General features: G+C 35.1%; 1 protein-coding gene across 1 annotated transcript in view; it reads left to right on the plus strand.

Annotated features, from left to right (window-relative positions):
* The window catches only part of LOC133202049 (uncharacterized), a 29987-nt gene that overhangs the window by 3035 nt on the left and 5354 nt on the right, over window positions 1–21598 (plus strand). The window contains exons 3-6 of the mRNA XM_061337825.1: window positions 2924–3373; window positions 8933–9181; window positions 10493–11167; window positions 19409–19506. Of these exons, the coding sequence (XP_061193809.1) occupies window positions 2924–3373; window positions 8933–9181; window positions 10493–11167; window positions 19409–19506 (1472 nt within the window). The remainder of the gene's footprint in view (window positions 1–2923; window positions 3374–8932; window positions 9182–10492; window positions 11168–19408; window positions 19507–21598) is intronic.

Here is a 21598-nt window from a genome sequence, read left to right on the forward strand (position 1 = left end):
TAATCCTTGTGACAAGACCTTCCTTTGGATACCAACCACTTTGATCCTTTGACCTTGACCTAGGAGTTTGACCTACTTTTGAAAAACTTTAACCTTGGCCATTACTTTTGAATGGTTGGAGATAGGGCTTTCATACTTCACAAATGTAATCCTTGTGACAAGACCTTCCTTTGGATAACCAACCACTTTGACCCTTTGACCTTGACCTAGGAGTTTGACCTACTTTCGAAAAACTTTAACCTTGGCCATAAGTTTTGAATGGTTGGTGCTAGGGCTTTCATACTTTACATATGTAATCCTTGTGACAAGACCTTCCTTTGGATACCAACAACTTTGACCTTGACCTTGATGTTTTACTTACTTTAAAAAAACTTTAACCTTCGCCATAACTTTTGAACAGTTGCAGCTAGGGCTTTCAAATTTAACATTTTTTTTATTTTTTGGCCTGGATTTTGACTTTCATTTGAGAAACTTTAATCTTCGCCATAAGCTGCCATACGGGGGCATCAGTGTTTCACAAACACATCTTGTTTACCCAATGTACTTTATGAAAAAAAAAAACATTTTAAGTTAAACTTGATAGATTTTAAATAATTGTGTCTTTGACCTCAACTTTAAGGTTCATTCACTCCATGATAGAAGAGAAACCTGGTACATGTACCTTGAATTATAGATTTAAAAATAGCTCCTTTTTAGCTCTACTGGTCAGAGCTTATGCGATAGTAAGGTGTCCGTCGTTCGTCCGTCTGTCTAGCTGTCTGTCTGTCCGTCCGTCTGTAAACAATTTTTCAAAATGCTACTCCTCCTACAGTTTTGGTCTGATTTCAATATAACTTGGCACACAAGTAGACTACACTAAGATACATAATTCTGTGTATCAATTTTTGATTTCGATGAACGGTGTTGCCATGGTTACTAAGAATAGAAATTTCTGTGAAAAACATTCAAAACGCTACTCCTCCTACAGTTTTGATCTGATTTCAATATAACTTGGCACACAAGTAGACTATACTAAGATGCATAATTCTGTGTATCGGTTTTTGATTTCGATAAACGGTGTTGCCTTGGTTACTAAAAATAGAAATTTCTGTGAAATACTTTCAAAACGCTACTCCTCGTACAGTTTTGATCTGATTTCAATATAACTTGGCACACAAGTAGACTATACTAAGATGCATAATTCTGTGTATCGGTTTTTGATTTCGATGAACGGTGTTGCCATGGTTACTAAAAATAGAAATTTCTGTGAAATACTTTCAAAATGCTACTCCTCCTAAACTTTTTATCTGATTTCAATATAACTTGGCACACAAGTAGACTATAATAAGGTACATAATTCTCTTTACCAGTTTAGGATTTCGATGAACGGTGTTGCCATGGTTACTAAAAATAGAAATTTCTGTGAAATACTTTCAAAACGCTACTCCTCCTACACTTTTTGTCTGATTTCAGTATAATGTGGCATACAAGTAGACTACAGAGATACATAATTGGTGTTATTGTTTTTTGATTTTGTTGAATGATGTTGCCATGGTTACTAAAAATAGAAATTTCTGTGAAATACTTTCAAAACGCTACTCCTCGTACAGTTTTGATTTGATTTCAATATAACTTGGCACACAAGTAGACTATACTAAGATGCATAATTCTGTATATCGGTTTTTGATTTCGATAAACGGTGTTACCATGGTTACTAAAAATAGAAATTTCTGTGAAATACTTTCAAAATGCTACTCCTCCTACACTTTTTATCTGATTTCAATATAACTTGGCACACAAGTAGACTATAATAAGGTACATAATTCTCTTTACCAGTTTAGGATTTCGATGAACGGTGTTGCCATGGTTACTAAAAATAGAAATTTCTGTGAAATACTTTCAAAACGCTACTCCTCCTACACTTTTTGTCTGATTTCAGTATAATGTGGTATACAAGTAGACTACAGAGATACATAATTGGTGTTATTGTTTTTTGATTTTGTTGAATGATGTTGCCATGGTTACTTAAATCAAAATTTCTGTAAAACTGTTTTAAAAGGCTACTCCTCCTACAGTTTTAGTCTGATATAATAATAAATCTTGCCACAAAAGAGACTAAACCAAGGATCATTATTCTATTTATTGCTGTTGCAAAGTTTCAAGTGCAAGTGCTACTTTTATCTTCCTTTATAAATACAACCAGTAGAGCTACAGTCTTGTCAGAGACTTCTGGTTAACAAGTAACCAAGTAAAAGATAGTCGATCAGTATAACTGAGCAAAAACCGAGTACTCAATGACAGCCCTAGTCATGAAATCAAGAAATTGTATGAAAAGTTTGTTTAGAATGTATAGCAAAATGAAAAAAAATATATTACTTGTTTTTTGTTACGGCTATAAAAGGGTCATTTATATCCATTTTATTATGTTATGTTGGTCCTCCAAGAAATCATCCTTTATGTGTGAATTGAAGTTTAGTTAAATCATAATCCGTTTTGGATGGGGTGGAACCACAATTCAGGGTCCAAATTATTTAGAGTAATAAAGAGGGGAACAAATTTAAATATCTTGTGTGGAAGAGCAGCAGAGTCAAGGTGATTCAGGTGAGTGCTGTTGCCTTTGGGTCTCCAATGTACCTTTGAAGTGCATTTAGGTTATCTGGTGAACCCTGAGTTTCAAGTCCTAGCTCATTTTACTATGTAAACATGATGAATGATTATTAATAATATTATTGTAAAATGAACGAAGGTCAAAATGGCCATTATTCTTCATATCAAAATCCGAAACCCAGTTGTTGTAGATTCAATTGTTTACAAATAAATGCCCCCATGGATTTTAGTTGAGACACCATGGGAAGTCAAAGTATTACATGGCAAGAAATATGTTGACTCAGTTTAGTTTTGCTGATTTAAATATCCACTTTTTGCATGTATTTTTCTGATACAGATGGAGATGCAGTTCTGATGTGTCTTCTCCTCTGCCCTTCATACAAAATAAATCTGAATGAAGAACAATGGATAATGAAGTATAACGCTACTGCAGACATTTTAGATTTAAAGAAGATTGAGGAGTCAAGTCTTACCAATTTACAAGAGTACACACCAGTTCTCAAACAGGATGGTTCTGAAGTCACATTTTCTTGTGAATTCTTCAAGCACACCAGTTTTCTTAGATTTGTGAGAGATCCAACATATATGGATATTTTTCTAAATCTGGCCGAAAAAGAAAATATAGCTGAGTACTGCAGATCATGGGCTTATCCAAAGGAAGAAGAAGAAGTCTTTTGCTGGATATCACCACAGCAAACCGACAAATTGATTGAAAAACTTGGAGAAGGTATCTTCACACACCCAACATGGCTGGACACATCAATACATGCATCTGTATTTAGCTATGGTATGCCTCTCAACTGTTTTTGTTAGCTCACATGAGCTGAAAGCTCAAGTGAGCATTTCTGATCACATTTTGTTTGGCGTCAGACTGTCTTTCTAACTGTCTGTCCGTTTGTAAACTTAAGTATTTTTGGGTGAAGGGAAGTATAGTTTAATTGTTAATCTACAATGTTGTAAAAAAATCTCTGCACGAATCACATATACAAGATAAAAAAAATATTTATAAAATTGAAATGATTGCCCACACTGCCATAGCCAACCAACTTTAAAATTTCTTGTAGTCTGATTAGTTAATTACACATGTTCACAATTATCTCCCTTTTCAAGTCAGTCATTGTAGAGCGTTGCTCCATGATTGGAAGGTCATGGTTTTGCTTAGTTTTATGTTTTCCCATGACTACTAGATTACTAATTGTTTTCACAAATAGGACAAACATTCTAAATCCTAGTTGTTCTCTTTCTAGGTGTCCTGAGTCACTCAGGTGACCTATATTGCTAACCGTTTTCGTATGTCATCGTGCGACATGCGTCGTGCGTTATCATTTAAACATTTTCAGCTTCTTCCCTTGAACCACTGAACCAGTTTCAACTAATTTTTTGCATATGCCCCCCCCCCCCCCCCCTCCCGGATCCTGAGGGAAGGGGCTTAAGAATTCTAGTCAATTTGGCACCTGGTAAACTCGGCACCTGGTGAATTCGGCACCAAGTAAAGTGAATTCAGCACTTGGTATATTCGGCACCTGGGCACCTGGTATAGTTGGCATCTAGTTATAAATTATAAAGAATATTATGAATACTAAGAAATTTTTTTAAAATGTTTTTGATAATTATCTTCATCAAACATTTTTCTTTCATTTTTGTCTGTGTATGTTACTTATTACAGTTTACAAAGGTGTCAAAAATACAGCATTTATTGAGCATTCAAACAGTGATATTATAATTTTCACATGAAAAAAGAGCCCGGCTTTTAATTCATGATGGTGGTCGACCCACTTCTCCTTTTCCTTTATTTTTTCTTTTTCTCAAAATCATTGGACTAGCTCCAAAAATATTCAAAGAAAACATATCTGTAGTTTTGTTACAGGCTGCAGAACTTAAGCCCCATTCACACTTGTTCAAGCAGGAATTTCATTGAGAAAAAAAAGATTTCCTTCTTACAGTACAAAATGCTGAAACTTTTTAGGTATAGAGTGCAGGACTTTATAGAGTCATTTTTCAAATATCCTGGAATTTTTTATTTTTTATTTTTCATACATGTATAAAAAAAATTCCATGTTCATATAACATTTAAATACAAACACTTGATGAAAATTTTGTGTGATTATCAAAATTATTTCAGAAGTTATTTTCATTTGAAATTTTGACTTATTAGTCTGTTCTCAGTTTATGGTTTTGAGGCCTGTACTTGGTTACAACATTCTTAGCCGAAAATGGTTTTTTTTTTCTTAAAGCTATATATGGCATATCTGAGCTAAAAAAAAAATAATAATACGAGAATGGCTTCAAATTTTGTTATGTTTGTATGAATATTATTTAATGTACAAAATATATGTCACATTTTTTTCTATTAAATGCAAATACTTCCTGGATTATAGTATGAGATTTAATTTTTTGAGTGAGACAATTTTGTTGGTAATTTTGTCTGTAAATAAATTGTGAATTATGAGCTCCGATTAAATATTTGAAAAAAGGACATTGCTACAATTATCCACTTGAGAAATAATATTATATCTTCCTTGGTCAAAAATTCGTTGTTTGACAATGCATCCACTTTTTCGCTTTCTGTACTTCAACATGCTCGCATAAAAAATTGCCTAATATATAACAATTTTGAATAGTAATACAATTATTATGGACAAGCATTTAAAAAAAATGGTTATATACATTTTTTGGTCAAGCAGAAGACAACCCATAATTCCAAATATATACACTTACATTAAATTTTCTTCTATTTACTGCTAAAATATGTTACAAAAATCAAGATTGGTGTTTCTTCAGATGCACATTTTTTTAATACAAATAATTCAATTAAAGACAGTTGCCGAATTAATTCAAATTGGTGTCGAATTCACCTGATTCTTATGCCAAATTCACCAGGTGCCGAATTCATTGAGTGCCGAATTCACTTTTCTTTAAGGTGCCGAATTAACCAGGTGCCGAAATCACTTGTACCCGGGGCTAAACCATCAAAATCAATGCAATCTTTAAAAAATCTTCTTTACTCCTGGACATCAAGAAGTCAAACTGTTAGCATGAATGTAATAAGCATTTAGCCCTCTACCAAAATTATAAAATTCATGGCCCAAGGGTGAGGGGTTTTTGTGCTAGTGTGGGGCTCTGTAAATCAAATAGTGAAATTGCATAATTTCTTTAAATATCTTCTTTTCTGTTATTGGGTTAGCACTTCATGAAAATATGCCTAAGTGCAAGTCTGTGTGATTTTCACACCAATATAACATTCACAAACTAAAGAAAAAACATTCCTTATATTTACATTTAAAATGTTTAACACAACTAAAACTATACTGAAGATTTAAATTTTTTGCTTTCCTATATCATTTAATTTTAGTGATCATTTCATTAGCCTCATCATGACATCACTTTTAGCTCACCTGAGCTGAAAGCTCAAGTGAGCTTTTCTGATCACCCATTGTCGGTCGTCGGTCCGTCTGTCTGTCCGTCTGTAAACTTTTCACACTTTCAACTTCTTCTCAAGAACCACTGGGCCAATTTTAACCAAACTTGGTACAAAGTATCCTTGGGTAAAGGGGAGTGTAAATTATTAAAATAAAGAGCCAAGTCCCCTTACAAGGGGAGATAATCAAGAAAAGACAAAAATAGGGTTGGGTCATTAAAAAATCCTCTTCTCAAGAACAACTTGGCCAGAAAAGATGAAACTTATATGGAAGCATCCTGGGGTAGTATAGAATCTAAATTGTTCAAATCATGACCCCCCGGGGTAGGGCGGGGCCACAATAGGGAATCCAAGTTTTACATTGAAATGCATAAGAAAAATCTTAAAAAATCTTCTTCTCAAGAACCACTGGGCCAGAAAAGCTGAAACTTATGTGGAAGCATCCTGGGATAGTGTAGATTCTAAATTGTTCAAATCGTGACCCCCTGGGGTAGGGCGGAGCCACAATACGGAATCCAAGTTTTACATTTAAATATATAAGAAAAATCTTCAAAATCTTCTTCTCAAGAACCACTGGGCCAGAAAGCTGAAACTTATACAAAAGTATCCTGGGGTAGTGTAGATTCAAAATTGTTCAAATCATAACCCCCGGGGGTAGGACGGGGCCACAATAGGGAATCCAAGTTTTACATTGAAATAAATAAGAAAAATCTTTAAAAATCTTCTTCTCAAGAACCACTGCGCAGCTAGGTTAAGGTTGTCTGAAGGATTATGCATTAAATATATACTATTTTATATTGAGCAATATTTTGATTTCAATTTGTAATCTATGTATACATACACAGTTAAGTTGTAAAGAAAGTTGAATAAGGTATTGCAAAAAAGCATTTCTGTGAAGTCACATGACTGTGTTGATCACTTGACGGACACTTATGAATTTTTTTAAATGTTGCACAAAAATCACATTGGCACAAGTGAAAAACAAAATTATTGTGAACGGCTTGTTACATAAATCAATTAAACGTATTCTTGGGTATATATAAAGTGCTGGGGGCAAGTCTGAATTTTATTTCATAAGAAAATATTTCACGAGAAAATCAACTTAACCACATACAAGGGGTCATTTCCACTCTTCATCGCAATTTATACAAAACAGGATAAATTACATACAGTCCCCCAGCAAAATTCAGTTTAAGAGGACATATTTCTCAAGTAGATTCACACAGAATATCTTCAATTAATCCTTATTATTCACTTGTGCCAGTCTAATATATAAAAGATTTATAGAATCTAACTCTGTCGACAGACACGTAAGGAACATTTCACATTCTTTTTTTTCAATTGTTTGAATACGTACATGTTAGACAAGAAAAAGTAATAACGATATTATACTGCAAATATTCACCATCATTACAGCCTTAAACAACAATCCAGACACATGAATTAAACATCAACGTAAAAAAAAATCTACATGTGATGTGAAAAGAATGTAAAAGTTATGACACTTTCCCCGTCATGTCAGCTCAAGTATGCAGTGACTTGACATCATATGCCATTATGACGTCATATCTAGGTAGTTCCGAGAAGTTACTACGGCTGGTAAACTGTGACATTCTTCGGACAGCATTATCCTAGCCACGTGGGCCAGAAAAGCTGAAACTTATATAGAAGCATCCTGGGGTAGTGTAGATTCTAAATTGTTCAAATCATGACCCCCGGGGGTAGGGCGGGGCCACAATAGGGAATCCAAGTTTTACATTGAAATATGTAAGAAAAAATCTTTAAAAATCTTCTTCTCAAGAACCACTGGGCCAGAAAAGATGAAACTTAAGTGGAAGCATCCATTGTTCAAATCATGACCCCAGGGGGTAGGGCGGGGCCACAATAGGGAATCCAAGTTTTACATTGAAATACATAAGAAAAATCTTTAAAAATCTTCTCCTCAAGAACCACTGGGCTGGAAAAGCAGAAACTTACATGGAAGCATCCTGGGGTAGTGTAGATTCTAAATTGTTCAAATCATGACCCCCGGGGGTAGGGTGGGGCCACAATAGGGAATCCAAGTTTTACACTGAAATATATAAGAAAAATCTTTAAAAATCTTCTTCTCAAGAACAACTGGGCCAGAAAAGCTGAAACTTATATGGAAGCATCCTTGGATATTGTAGATTCTAAATTGTTCAAATCATGACCCCCGGGGGTAGGGCGGAGCCACAATAGGGAATCTTAGTTTTACATTGAAATATATAGGAAAAATCTTTTAAAATCTTCTTCTCAAGAACCACTGGGCCAGAAAAGGTGAAACTTTAGTGGAAGCATCCACTGTTCAAATCATGACCCCCGTGAGTAGGGCGGGGCCACAATAGGTATATTAAAAAAGGGGGGAAATCTGGTAAAGAACAGCATGGCCAAAGTTACTCAGGTGAGCGATATGGCCCATGGACCTCTTGTTGTGCAAGTTCCTCCTGTCAATTTCTATGTTTAACAAAACTGGGATTCAAATCAATTTCGTAGTTGGTTTAGTAGAAAAAAAACACAGCCAATGTCAAAACTTTGCTTTATTTCATACTTCTATGGATCCTTTACAGTGTTGTATTACTGCTGTTCACCAAATATTCGCGACACTTTATTTCCGAGATGGGTATGTGGTATTTATAAGGGAAACAAAATTTTCACAAGTTCTGACTATCGTCCTATATATCCATATATGCAAGAAGGAAATTTTTGCGAGGAGACAGTCTAGCGTAATTAGGTGAAAATAAAGTTCTCGTGAATAAAAAGTACAGTATACTCAAGTGACCATCAATGCCCATGGGCCTCTTGTTAATATCGCCACATGGGGGCATATATATGTTTTTCAAACATTTCTTGTGACCTTTCATTCACATAAGAATAAAGTTTATGTACATGTAAGTACTCTCTTTTTAGTTGGCATACCAGTGCAGATTATATTAAGAGGGGACGACTCAGTACAGAATTTCATAAAAAATCTAAAGAAAGGGAAGACGGTGATGTACCACGCCTCTGGCATGATAATAGGATGTGCAGGTAGTGGTAAATCAACATTACTGGGGAGATTAAAAGGGATCGACTTGGAAGAAATTCTGAAAAATACAACATCAACCAGAGGAATCGAAGTTCAGACAGACGTTTTTGACGTGTCAGACACCATTACAAGTAAATACATATCTTCTGATTTGTATCGATTTTTAAATGCTTGAAATAATGATTATAAACTATATAAGAATATAAAATTGAAGTAAATATAGAAAGTATTCATTGTTTGCAGTTCGATGTTGAAATATTTCAAAGTCAAACAGGATTTTTTTTTCACTGGTGCAAAAGAACAAGAAAAAAAATTTTTTTTTAAAATCATGGTCCACAAATAAAATAAATTCTAAGTCTAATTACAAAGCTGTTTATTTTTTCTTTATTTCATTTTCTTTTGGGTATTCTTTTGCCCAAGTCTTTTGTAATGCCCTTACATAGGATGTGACGTCATAGTTGAGCAGTTGAGACTCATATTTAATCCATTATGAAATTGAAAATTGTTAACATGGATTGTATCAACAATTTTGAGAAACTTAATTTGCAGTTTTATTCCGTATCCATGATGATTATTTCACTTCATTCAATATGGAGTTTTTTCTTATAAAACATACTCCGACTATTTATACAGTGCAGGAAACTAATTTTGTTACAGCATCAATGCTGATTTGAATGCTTCCTTTACTTGCTGATTTAATGCTAGTTATCCTTATCCTGATGCTGTTTTATAATTGGGTCAATGCTACCGGAAGTAGTATCAAGCTACCGGAAGTAGATAATGAATTTCAGCATTGCCGTTTAAAGCAATAAAAGTGCCTTTTACAATTATTTGATCATAATAACTCACTATGTATTAATAATGTGAATACTTTAACCAATATTCTTTCTTTCTTTTTTAATTTTTTACTGAATTAAAACTCATTGATTTTCTGATGCTAGTAGGATAATGCTGATTTTATGTAGGCCAATGCTTGTTTTATCCTTTGCTTGCTGATGCTGATCCTGGTAATGCTTTTTTTTAAATGCTGATGCTGATGCTAGCTCAATCCTGATGCTACTAATGCTTATGCTGGTTTATGTAACAAAATTAGTTCCCTGCACTGTAAATGAAGGAAAATCGAGTGCTTTACCACAGTTCAGTGGTGAAAATATTAACTTCTGTTATTTTCACTGTAAAAATATTCCTGTATTTCACTTGAAAATGTCATAACTTCATTTAATTGTAATAAATATGTCCATGTATTCACTTTTCAAAGAATATATAAATTTTATATTATGAGGTAAAGCTGCTATAGATCTCTGTTAACTTTATTATAATATACATGTACGTGCATATGAACTCCTTATTTTCCTATTTCGTATTTTCTTAAATATCTGTTGTTTGAAAAAAGAAATTCACTTGAAAAATTATCCATCATTGATGTATTAATATTTTTACAGCAAATTTATCAAACCAAAAACAACGCTTTAAGGTTAAAATTGATGAAACAAGTCAACATGACAATGTTTCAGAATCTTGTGAAATAAAAGCACTGGATACTAATGATTCGGGGGATGACAAAAACCCTCTTAGTGAAACAGTTTATGAAGAAGAGATGATACATGACTATGTGAACATAAAAACAGTATTTATAAAAAACAGAGCTGCCAGTAAAGAAGGTTTTGATGAATACATGGTACATGACTATGTAAACATAGAAACATTATTCGTAAAAAAGGTTGGTGCTACTGAAACTGGGTTCGAAAAGGTATTTAAAAGGAAAAAGGATGTTGCATCCTTGAAGGAAGCATGGGGAGAAGTTAAAGAAAATCAAGGGGCTGCTGCATTTCCAGAAAAAGCAGAGGAAAATCTTAAAGAAAATCAAAATGTTGCAGAGAATTTAGATAGTTTGGGAATTTTACGGGTTTCCAGAAATATATCCGAGGATATTGAAAAAAGAATCACCATGGTCGACTTTGCGGGACAATGTGCATATTATGCATCACACCAGATTTTCCTGAGTCCAAGAGCATTCTTCATTCTGGTGCTGAATATGGAGAAAAGATTTGATGATAAGGTTGGAGAAGAAGTGTGTAGCCAGGAAGGTTCCATCTTCAGGGGATGGACTCACAGAGGTTTGTGAATTTTACATAGGAAATATACATTATTATATACATAAAGGACTAAATGTTTTGATTAAGGTCAAATGAGACGTTCCTCATTTTCATATAATTTTTCCGAGAACTTGTGATTGAAGTATTGATACCTTAACAAGTTTTCACACATCAAATTAAGGTACATGATACCGGGCATTTGTGCAAGATACCTGAGGATGTATTTCCTTTATAATGCAAATGGATATGACTGGAGTTGCTGATATCACAATTTTTAGCTCACCTGAGCTGAAAGCTCAAGTGAGCTTGTCCGTCCGTCTGTCTGTCCGTCTGTCCGTCCGTCCGTCTGTAAACTTTTCACATTTTCAACTTCTTCTCAAGAACCACTAAGCCAATTTTAACCAAACTTGATACAAAGTATCCTTGGGTAAAGGGGAGTGTAAATTGTTAAAATAAAGGGCCAAGTCCCCTTACAAGGGAAGATAATCAAGAAAAGACAAAAATGGGGTGGGGTCATTAAAAAATCTTCTTCTCAAGAACCACTGGGCCAGAAAAGATGAAACTTATGTGGAAGCATCCTGGGATAGTGTAGATTCTTAATTGTTAAAATCATGACCCCTGGGGGTAGGGCAGGGCCACAATAGGGAATCAAAGTTTTACATTGAAATATAAAAGAAAAATCTTTTTCTCAAGAACCACTGGGCCAGAAAAGCTGGAACTTACATGGAAGCATCCTGGGGTAGTGTAGATTCTAAATTGTTCAAATCATGACCCGGGGGTAGGGCTGGGCCACAATAGGGAATACAAGTTTTACATTGAAATACTTAAGAAAAATCTTTAAAAATCTTCTTCTCAAGAACCACTTTGCCAGAAAAGCTGAAACTTATGTGGAAGCATCCTGGGGTAGTGTAGAATCTTACTTGTTCAAATCATGACCCTTGGGGGTAGGGCGGGGCCACAATAGGGAATACAAGTTTTACATTGAAATATATAAGAAAAATCTTAAAAAAATCTTCTTCTCAAGAACCACTGGGCCAGAAAAACTGAAACTGATATGGAAGCATCCTGGGGTAGTGTAGATTCTAAATTGTTCAAATCATGACCCCCGGGGGTAGGGTTGGATACCGTTAAGGATGAAACGGTACGATACCATACCGGTATTTTTGAAACGATACGGTATTTTTAACAATACGGTACTATGCATTGATGAATAAGAATGAGGGTTAATTTTATAACAAATGTGCTTTTACCATTCACTAACCTTTCAATGATATAATCTAAAATGAGCTTATAAACTTTGTTCCATGCTTTTAAGATATAAAAACAGATATTCCTAATATTCAAATTACAAACATTTCATTTCAACCTTTTAATAATCATCAACAAAACAAATCAATCGAATCCCAAACAAATTAATTTGCACCAATCGGCTGACTTCTTCCCCCGGTTGCCAGGACCCCGTTTGTTTGGTCACACTAAATGACGAATCATTAGATAATGGATAGATCACATTTTTTGCGACATTTTGCCTTTTTAATTTACATTTATTATCAGTTTTTACTTGTAATATTAAAATAAGATTCATGTGAATGTATTTTGATTTTTAAAAAAAATATATACGTATTGATTTACCTCGAATATCGGCAGTCGAAAGTAAGTATCATTCTAAGAATCCATTTCGTTACATGTAGTTAGCCTACCCTTTCAGTGAGCGGAGAATTCGATTTAAGCAAGTTTGGCATGTTTTTTTAGCTCACCTGAGCTGAAAGCTCAAGTGAGCTTTTCTGATCACCCGTTGTCCGTTGTCCATCCGTCCGTCCGTCTGTCCGTCCGTCTGTCCGTCCGTCTGTAAACTTTTCACATTTTCGACTTCTTCTCAAGAACCACTGGGCCAATTTTAACCAAACTTGGTACAAAGCATCTTTGGGTGAAGGGGAGTTTAAATTGTTAAAATCAAGGGCCAAGTCCCCTTCAAAGGGGAGATAATCAAGAAAATACAAAAATTGGGTGGGTCATTAAAAAATCTTCTTCTCAAGAACCACTGGGCCAGAAAAGCTGAAACTTAGGTGGAAGCATCCTGGGGTAGTGTAGATTGTAAATTGTTCAAATCATGACCTCGGGGGGTAGGGCAGGGCCACAATAAGGGAATCCAAGTTTTACATTGAAACATGTAGTAAAAATCTTTAAAAATCTTCTTCTCAAGAGCCACTGGGCTAGAAAAGCTGGAACTTATGTGGAAGCATCCTGAGGTAGTGTAGATTGTAAATTGTTCAAATCATGACCTCCGGGGGTAGGATGGGGCCACAATAGGGAATCCAAGTTTTACATTGAAACATGTAGTAAAAATCTTTAAAAATCTTGTTCTCAAGAACCACTAGGCCAGAAAAGCTGAAACTTATGTGGAAGCATCCTGGGGTAGTGTAGATTGTAAATTATTCAAATCATGACCCCCGGGGGTAGGGCGGGGCCACAATAGGGAATCCAAGTTTTACATTGAAACATGTAGTAAAAATCTTTAAAAATCTTCTTCTCAAGAACCACTAGGCCAGAAAAGCTGAAACTTATGTGGAAGCATCCTGGGGTAGTGTAGATTCTAAATTGTTCAAATCATGACCCCCGGGGGTAGGGCGGGGCCACAATAGGGAATCCAAGTTTTACATTGAAATATGTAGTAAAAATCTTTAAAAATCTTCTTCTCAAGAACCACTTTGCCAGAAAAGCTGAAACTTAAGTGGAAGCATCCTGGGGTAGTGTAGATTGTAAATTGTTCAATTCATGACCCCCGGGGGTAGGGCGGGGCCACAATAGGGAATCCAAGTTTTACATTGAAATATGTAGTAAAAATCTTTAAAAATACTCTCCTCAAGAACCACTGGGCCAGAAAAGCTGAAACTAATGTGGAAGCATCCTGGGGTAGTGTAGATTGTAAATTGTTCAAATCATGACCCCCGGGGGTAGGGCGGGGCCACATTAGGTAATCCAAGTTTTACGTTGAAATATATAGGAAAAATCTTTAAAAATCTTCTCAAGAACCACTGGGCCAAAAAAGTTGAAACTTATGTGGTAGCATTCAGGGGTAGTGTAGATTGTAAATTGTTCAAATCATGACCCCCGGGGGTAGGGCGGGGCCACATTAGGTAATCCAAGTTTTACGTTGAAATATATAGGAAAAATCTTTAAAAATCTTCTCAAGAACCACTGGGCCAAAAAAGTTGAAACTTATGTGGTAGCATTCAGGGGTAGTGTAGATTCTAATTGTTTAAATCATGACCCCTGGGGGTAGGGCCGGGCCACAATAAGTACTACGGGGGGGGGGGGGGGGGGGGGAATCAGGTGAAAAACAGCAAGGCCAAGATTACTCAGGTGAGCGCTGTGGCCCATGGGCCTCTTGTTTTTTTTTTTTTTAATCAAATTGAATGTATTAAAATGTTTTAAAGATTAAGAAGTACCGTTATTAGTACCGGTATTAAATGAAACGGTATTTTACCGGTATTTTTAGGTCACCTGAGTCACTCAGGTGACCTATTGCTATCCGTTTTTGTCCGTCGGCGTTCGACGTGCGTCGTGCGATGTGCGTTAACATTTGAACATTTTTAGCTTGTTCTCTGAAACTGCTCAACCAATTTCAACTAAATTTGGCATATAGCATCTATGGGTGAAGGGGAACAAACATCTTTGGGTGAAGGGGAGTTTAAATTGTTAAAATCAAGGGCCAAGTCCCCTTCAAAGGGGAGATAATCAAGAAAATACAAAAATTGGGTGGGTCATTAAAAAATCTTCTTCTCAAGAACCACTGGGCCAGTAAAGCTGAAACTTATGTGGAAGCATCCATTGTTCAAATCATGACCCTCGGGGGTAGGGCGGGGCCACAATAGGGAATCCAAGTTTTACATTGAAATACATAAGAAAAATCTTTACAAATCTTCTTCTCAAGAACCACTGGGCCAGAAAAGCTGAAACTTATGTGGAAGCATCCTGGGGTAGTGTAGATTCTAAATTGTTCAAATCATGACCCCCTGGGGTAGGGCGGGGCCACAATAGGGAATCCAAGTTTTACATTGAAATATATAAGAAAAATCTTTAAAAATCTTCTTTTCAAGAACCACTGGGCCAGAAAAACTGAAACTTATATGGAAGCATCCTGGGATAGTGTTGATTCTAATTTGTTCAAATCATGACCCTTGGGGGTAGGGCGGAGCCAAAATAAGGAATCCAAGTTTTACATTGAAATATATAGGAAAAATCTTTTAAAATCTTCTCAAGAACCACTGGGCCAGAAAAGTTGAAACTTAGGTGGAAGCATCAATTGTTCAAATCATGACCCCCGTGGGTAGGGCGGGGCCACAATAGGTATATTAAAAGGGGGGGAATCTGGTAAAGAACAGCATGGCCAAAGTTACTCAGGTGAGTGATGTGGCCCATGGGCCTCTTGTTGGTGTTCATATCTTTAAAGATGTTTTGAAAACGATTAAGAAATCAAAAGATATTAGTCAATTTAAATATTTTTAATATGTTACAAAGAGATACAAAATCAGATATATGAGGAACGTATCGTCAGTCCTAAAAACATTAAATGCTGTATGTGAAAAAAGAAATGAGTGACTGTCAATAAGAATCTTGTTTACTTGGTACTATTCCAGTGCTGTTTACTAAATTAAGGTATTGCCAACACTACATTACATATCAAAACTGCAGAAATTGGGAAATTCAAAACACCTCTGTATTCGGACCATAAATACCATAATCACCACTTGTTTATTGAAAACAACATGAAAATGTGGCATTTTTAGCTCAACTAAGCAAAAAAAGGTATTCTGATCAAAGAATGTCTGGCATCTGTCTGTCGTCTGTAGTCCATTGTTAATCATTTATAAACTTTAAGATTTTTGTTCTTCTCATGAATCATTGACCAATTTCCCACACATAAAGCATCCTTCATAAAGCATCCTTCCATGAAGGATGATTCAAGTATGTTCAAATGGGGTCCATGCCCTCTTTCAAGTAGAGATACTGTATATGGGATTAATTTCACGGGTTGTAATTTTCATATTTTTCTCTCTTCTGACACAATCGCAGTTTGTTGAATTCGCGGAATTGGTATATAATAAAAGTTACCTCCCTTGTCTATATCCGTTTAATCCATAGCATATCACTTCACGAACAACATGGTATGTTTACATAAAATAGTTAGATTTAATAATTAATTGCGATTAATTAAAACAAGTGCAGTTATTAAAAGTCCTTGACTATAAACGTTGAATGACTTTCCTTTGTGCTATTACGATGAGTGCAAGTACACCCAAGATCTTCTTTCCGAAGGGATAATACACTGCGGCGAAAAACTTCTGGACCGTAAGAAATGTGTTAATGTAAGTCGATGAAATAATAACCTTCCACATCTTCAGCAAGTTCGATAGTTACATGTATTTGAATGATTTTTAAAACCAAAATGTCGATAAAAACTAATACGTGTTTTGATTGATGAAACATGTAGCGTTGGCTATTATTAAAGATCTTTTTAACAAATACAAGTTATTATCTGCTTATTTAACTTAAAGTGAAGCGTGATAATTAAAATAATTGAATGACAAGTACAACTCGTAATTACTGAAATGATCATGTATTGCACGTATATATACCTATGGTAGTTTATTTTCAAATTTCCAAATATAACATGGAGGTTATTGAAAACTTGTTCACTGTTTGTTGAATTCACGGATTTATTAACACCGTGAATATAGCGAATATTAACACCGCAAGTTATTTCCCCCCTATACAGTAGTTAAGCATAAGTGAAAATTTTATGGCATCTTTTAAAAATCTTTCAAGAACCACTGGGCCGAAAAGAGGAAACTTCAGTAAGAAGGCTTTGTTACACTTGTAGTGAAAATTCAAGTTTGTTCAAATCATAACCCTTGGAGCTAGGCTGGGGCCACAATATACAATCAAAATTCTTCAGAGGAATGTATAGGAAAGAATCTTTGAAAATCCTCTTCTCAAAAACAGCGAAGCCATGACTAGCCTTATTTATGTGGAAGCATCCTCAGGTAGTTAGATTTAAGTTTGTTCAAATTATGATCCTCAGGGCTACTGTGGGACCATATTAGTCAAAGTTCTAAACATGAATATATAGGAAAACCTCTTCGGAACAGCAAAGACATTATTATTATCATTCATATGAAACCATCCTCAGGTAGTGTAGATTCAAGTTTGTTCAAAATATGGCCACCAAGGTAGGGTGGGGCTACAATAAGAGATCAAAGTTTAACATCGGAGCATACACGTATTCAATTTTAAATCTTTATTTTTTTCAAAAACAGCAGAGTTGATTAGTCATATTAACATAGAAGTGTTCTCTCGACTGGTAGTGTAGATTCAAGTTTGTTTAAATTATGACCTCCAGGGCCACAATATGAGATCAGAGTTTTACATTGGAATATATGTTTAAAAAACTTCAAAAATCTTCTGGTGAACATACTATAAGACATTTTAAGCCCCCCTCCCCTCATTTGGGTCGACCTACGATAGTCATTAAAAGTTTTACAAAGGAACACATAGATTAGAGGAGAAAAATCTTCATAAAAAAATAGCAACCTGGTACAAGTATAGATACATCACGTAGAAAATTATGTAAATAAAATACTAAAAAAGAAACCATATACATTAGGTTTATGCTCCTATTATCGGGGATTCCGCTGCAGTCTGTTTGTCTGTTAATCCTCAAAAACATAAAGGACTTATTGCATGATTTTTCAAAAATCTTAATTTTATGAAAAATATTATCTACAACCTTGTTTATTAAAATTCTGAATACAATAAACGTTGTTGAAAGCGTTTTTTAAGAGATATTGAGAGTTGAAAATCAAATACGGCAATATGCATATTTCAGACGGATTTCGGCGAAATACTGCTCTGATGTCATAGGCGACAGTTCAGTGATAGAGAGATGAGAAGTTGCACACTATTTACAGAGTTATCAACGACAAAAAGCAGCTTAATTATGAAAAATGCTGAAAAAATTAATTCCTAACGTGATTTTCAATCACAGTAGAAACATTAACTAGTTCTAAGGTGTAAGAATTTTGAGATATTTTCGTTTTTTATTCAAAACATTTAGAATCTGTAGGTCTGATTATGGCAATGTTTCGTGATCGGAAAATTATTTTTCAAGACTGCCATCCTTTACAAAACATATGAAGGCATACTGCATAAATTAATATTATGTTAAAAACGAAGAATAACAAAGTAATGTAATTTAAATTTGTGAATCAAATAAGTTCATACATGTGATAAAATGACAAATCAAATTGTGTTGTTACGGGGAGTTTCTTCATCTTTGCCGCATCTCTCTCGCTATCATCGCTGCTATTTTTACAATGTTAACGGATTTTTCAGATTATTTCTTGCTGACAATTCAAAAATATTAGGTTGAATATTAAATTTCATATCGATAAAAATCAGTGATTTTCTCGTCTGTAATGCAGAAATTTCAGGTTGTATCTTATTAGCGTATATTTTAGTAAGATTTACATGAAGAGCTGATCAGCCATTGTCGCCTTTGACGTCACAGGGTCACGTGATCGCTATCTAATTAACTTAGATTTTTAATTCAGGGGTTTTCATTTGAGTCAATTATTGGTTAATTACCGCGGTTTATCTGCAGTAAAAACACAAAATTTATAAACTGTGGTCATAAGGAACATTTTATGCTTTTAATTTCAAATAATTTAGAAACATGCGATAAGTCCTTTAAACCTTGCCCATAACTTTCGAGTGGTTGTTGATGGGGCTTTCATAATTCACGTGTATTCTTTGTGACAAAACTTCTATGAGTACGAACATTTTGATCTCATGACCTTGGAATTTGCTCTTCTTTTGAAGAACTTTAACCTTGGCCATAATTTCTGAATGGTTGATGCTAGGGCTTTCATTTTCTCCTATATATTTCCTATGACAGGACTATCATTTCTTTGGGTCCCAACCACCCTATTTTTAATTAAGACATTGACCTTGGAGTTTGACCTACTTTTGAAAGACTTAAACCTTGGCCATAATTTTGAATGGTTTTGCTTCTGTCAAGTAGCTTTCATGTCTATCATGTGCATTTCTATAAAAAAAAAGTGTAGCATAAGCATATTAAATTCAATTAGTAAAACTACCATTTTAGCACAGACATATGGAATTTACTATATTTTTATCTGCCCTTCCAGGAAAGTGCAGTAATTACATCATTTAGTGTTTGTTGTTTTCTATCTCACTCAGATTACTTAACATTCTGGATAAAGTCTGTTCATCAATATGGCCATGACAAGGCTCCAGTTTTATTGGTTGCAACTCATGCTGAAAAAAAGACAGAAAAGGTAAGATAATCGAACCAGGTTAAAGTTTTTAGAGCAGGTCCATGTGTATTGGTAAAGGATTTACATGGGAATATATAGGGGGGGGGGATGAAACATATCAAAGTTTCTTTTAACATAGTTAAGAATCAAGTTAGTTTAAGTGATGCTCCCACCTCCAGAGGTACATGGAGGGTTTGGTCACAATCAATATGGAAGTTTTATGTGACTGGCTAAATAAAGAACCACAGGAACGTGATTTGCAAGCATCCTCTAATTGGACAAATTATGTTTGTTCAATTATCTACCCTTGGGTTTTAATGGGGTCACAATAAGAGTTCATAATTCTACATTGCAATATATGAGGGAATCTTTAATGTTTTTAGGTCACCTGAGTCACTCAGGTGACCTATTGCTATCTCTTTTCGTCCGTTGTCGTTCGTCGGTCGTAAACTTTTGAACATTTTCAGCTTCTTCTCTGGAACCAGTGAACCAATTTCAACCAATTTTGGCATATAGCATCTATGGGTGAAGGGGAACAAAAATTGTGAAATTCGTGGCCTGAGGGGTGGGGCCAAAACCATCAAAATTAATGCAATCTTCAAAAATCTTCTTCTTTACTCCTGGACATCAAGCAGTCAAACTGTTGGCATGATTGTAATAAGCATTGAGCCCTCTACCAAAATTTTGAAATTCATGGCCCCAGGGTCAGGGGTACTGGTGCTAGGGCGGGGCTATATAGATCATATAGTGAAAGTGCATTATTTCTTTGAAAATCTTCTTCTCTACTCCTTGGTATTATTGAAACAAATTGAATACATAGTTATGATGAGCAAGGGTGACTCTACCAAAATTGTGAAATTCATGGCCCCTGGGTCAGGGGTTCTGGTGCTAGGGCGGGGCTCATTTGATTATATAATGAAAATGCATTAATTCTTTGAAAATCTTCTTCTCTACTCCTGGGTATTATTGAAACAAATTGAATACATAGTTATGATAAGCAAGAGTAACTCTACCAAAATTGTGAAATTCATAGCCCCAGGGTCAGGGGTTCTGGTGCTAGGGCGGGGCTATATAGATCATATAGTGAAAGTGCATTATTTCTTTGAAAATCTTCTTCTCTACTCCTTGGTATTATTGAAACAAATTGAATACATAGTTATGATGAGCAAGGGTGACTCTACCAAAATTGTGAAATTCATGGCCCCTGGGTCAGGGGTTCTGGTGCTAGGGCGGGGCTCATTTGATTATATAATGAAAATGCATTAATTCTTTGAAAATCTTCTTCTCTACTCCTGGGTATTATTGAAACAAATTGAATACATAGTTATGATAAGCAAGAGTAACTCTACCAAAATTGTGAAATTCATAGCCCCAGGGTCAGGGGTTCTGGTGCTAGGGCGGGGCTATATAGATCATATAGTGAAAGTGCATTATTTCTTTGAAAATCTTCTTCTCTACTCCGGGGTATTATTGAAACAAATCGAATACATAGTTATGATGGGCAAGAGTGACTCTACCAAAATTGTGAAATTCATGGCCCCTGGGTCAGGGGTTCTGGTGCTAGGGTGGGGCTATATAGATCATATAGTGAAAGTGCATTATTTCTTTGAAAAGCTTCTTCTCTTCTCCTGGGTATTATTTAAACAAATACATGGTTATGATAAGCAAGGATGCCTTTTCCAAATTTGTGAATTTCATGACCCCTGGATCAGAGGTTCTGATGTTAGGGCGGGACTCTATTTATTATATAGTGAAAATGCATTAATGCTTTAAAAATCTTCTCTGCACCTGGGCATATCAGAGGCAAAAAGGGTAAAAGTTTTAATTAGGAAGAGTATTTTTACCAGATTTTTGAACATCAAGACCATTTGGTCAAGTGTTCTAGTCCAGGCCAGGGCTCTATTAATTTGTATTCTACTGAGAGGAATTATTCCCCTTTGCCATTTACTTGTTATAATTAATCACTGTAAATAATGTACTTGAAAGGTTAATAGAATAAGAGAATTAATTATGCAAGAATTTTTATTGTATACATGTAATACAAAAAGTACTTTCATAGTTTTAATGATCAGGTAGACTTGTCTTATTAAGGTTTTCCATCCCTAATAGGAAC

This window comes from Saccostrea echinata, unplaced genomic scaffold, assembly GCF_033153115.1.
Source record: "Saccostrea echinata isolate AGI-Se365-2 ecotype Australia unplaced genomic scaffold, CSIRO_AGI_Sech_v1 ptg000046l, whole genome shotgun sequence".
Lineage (NCBI taxonomy): Eukaryota > Metazoa > Mollusca > Bivalvia > Ostreida > Ostreidae > Saccostrea > Saccostrea echinata.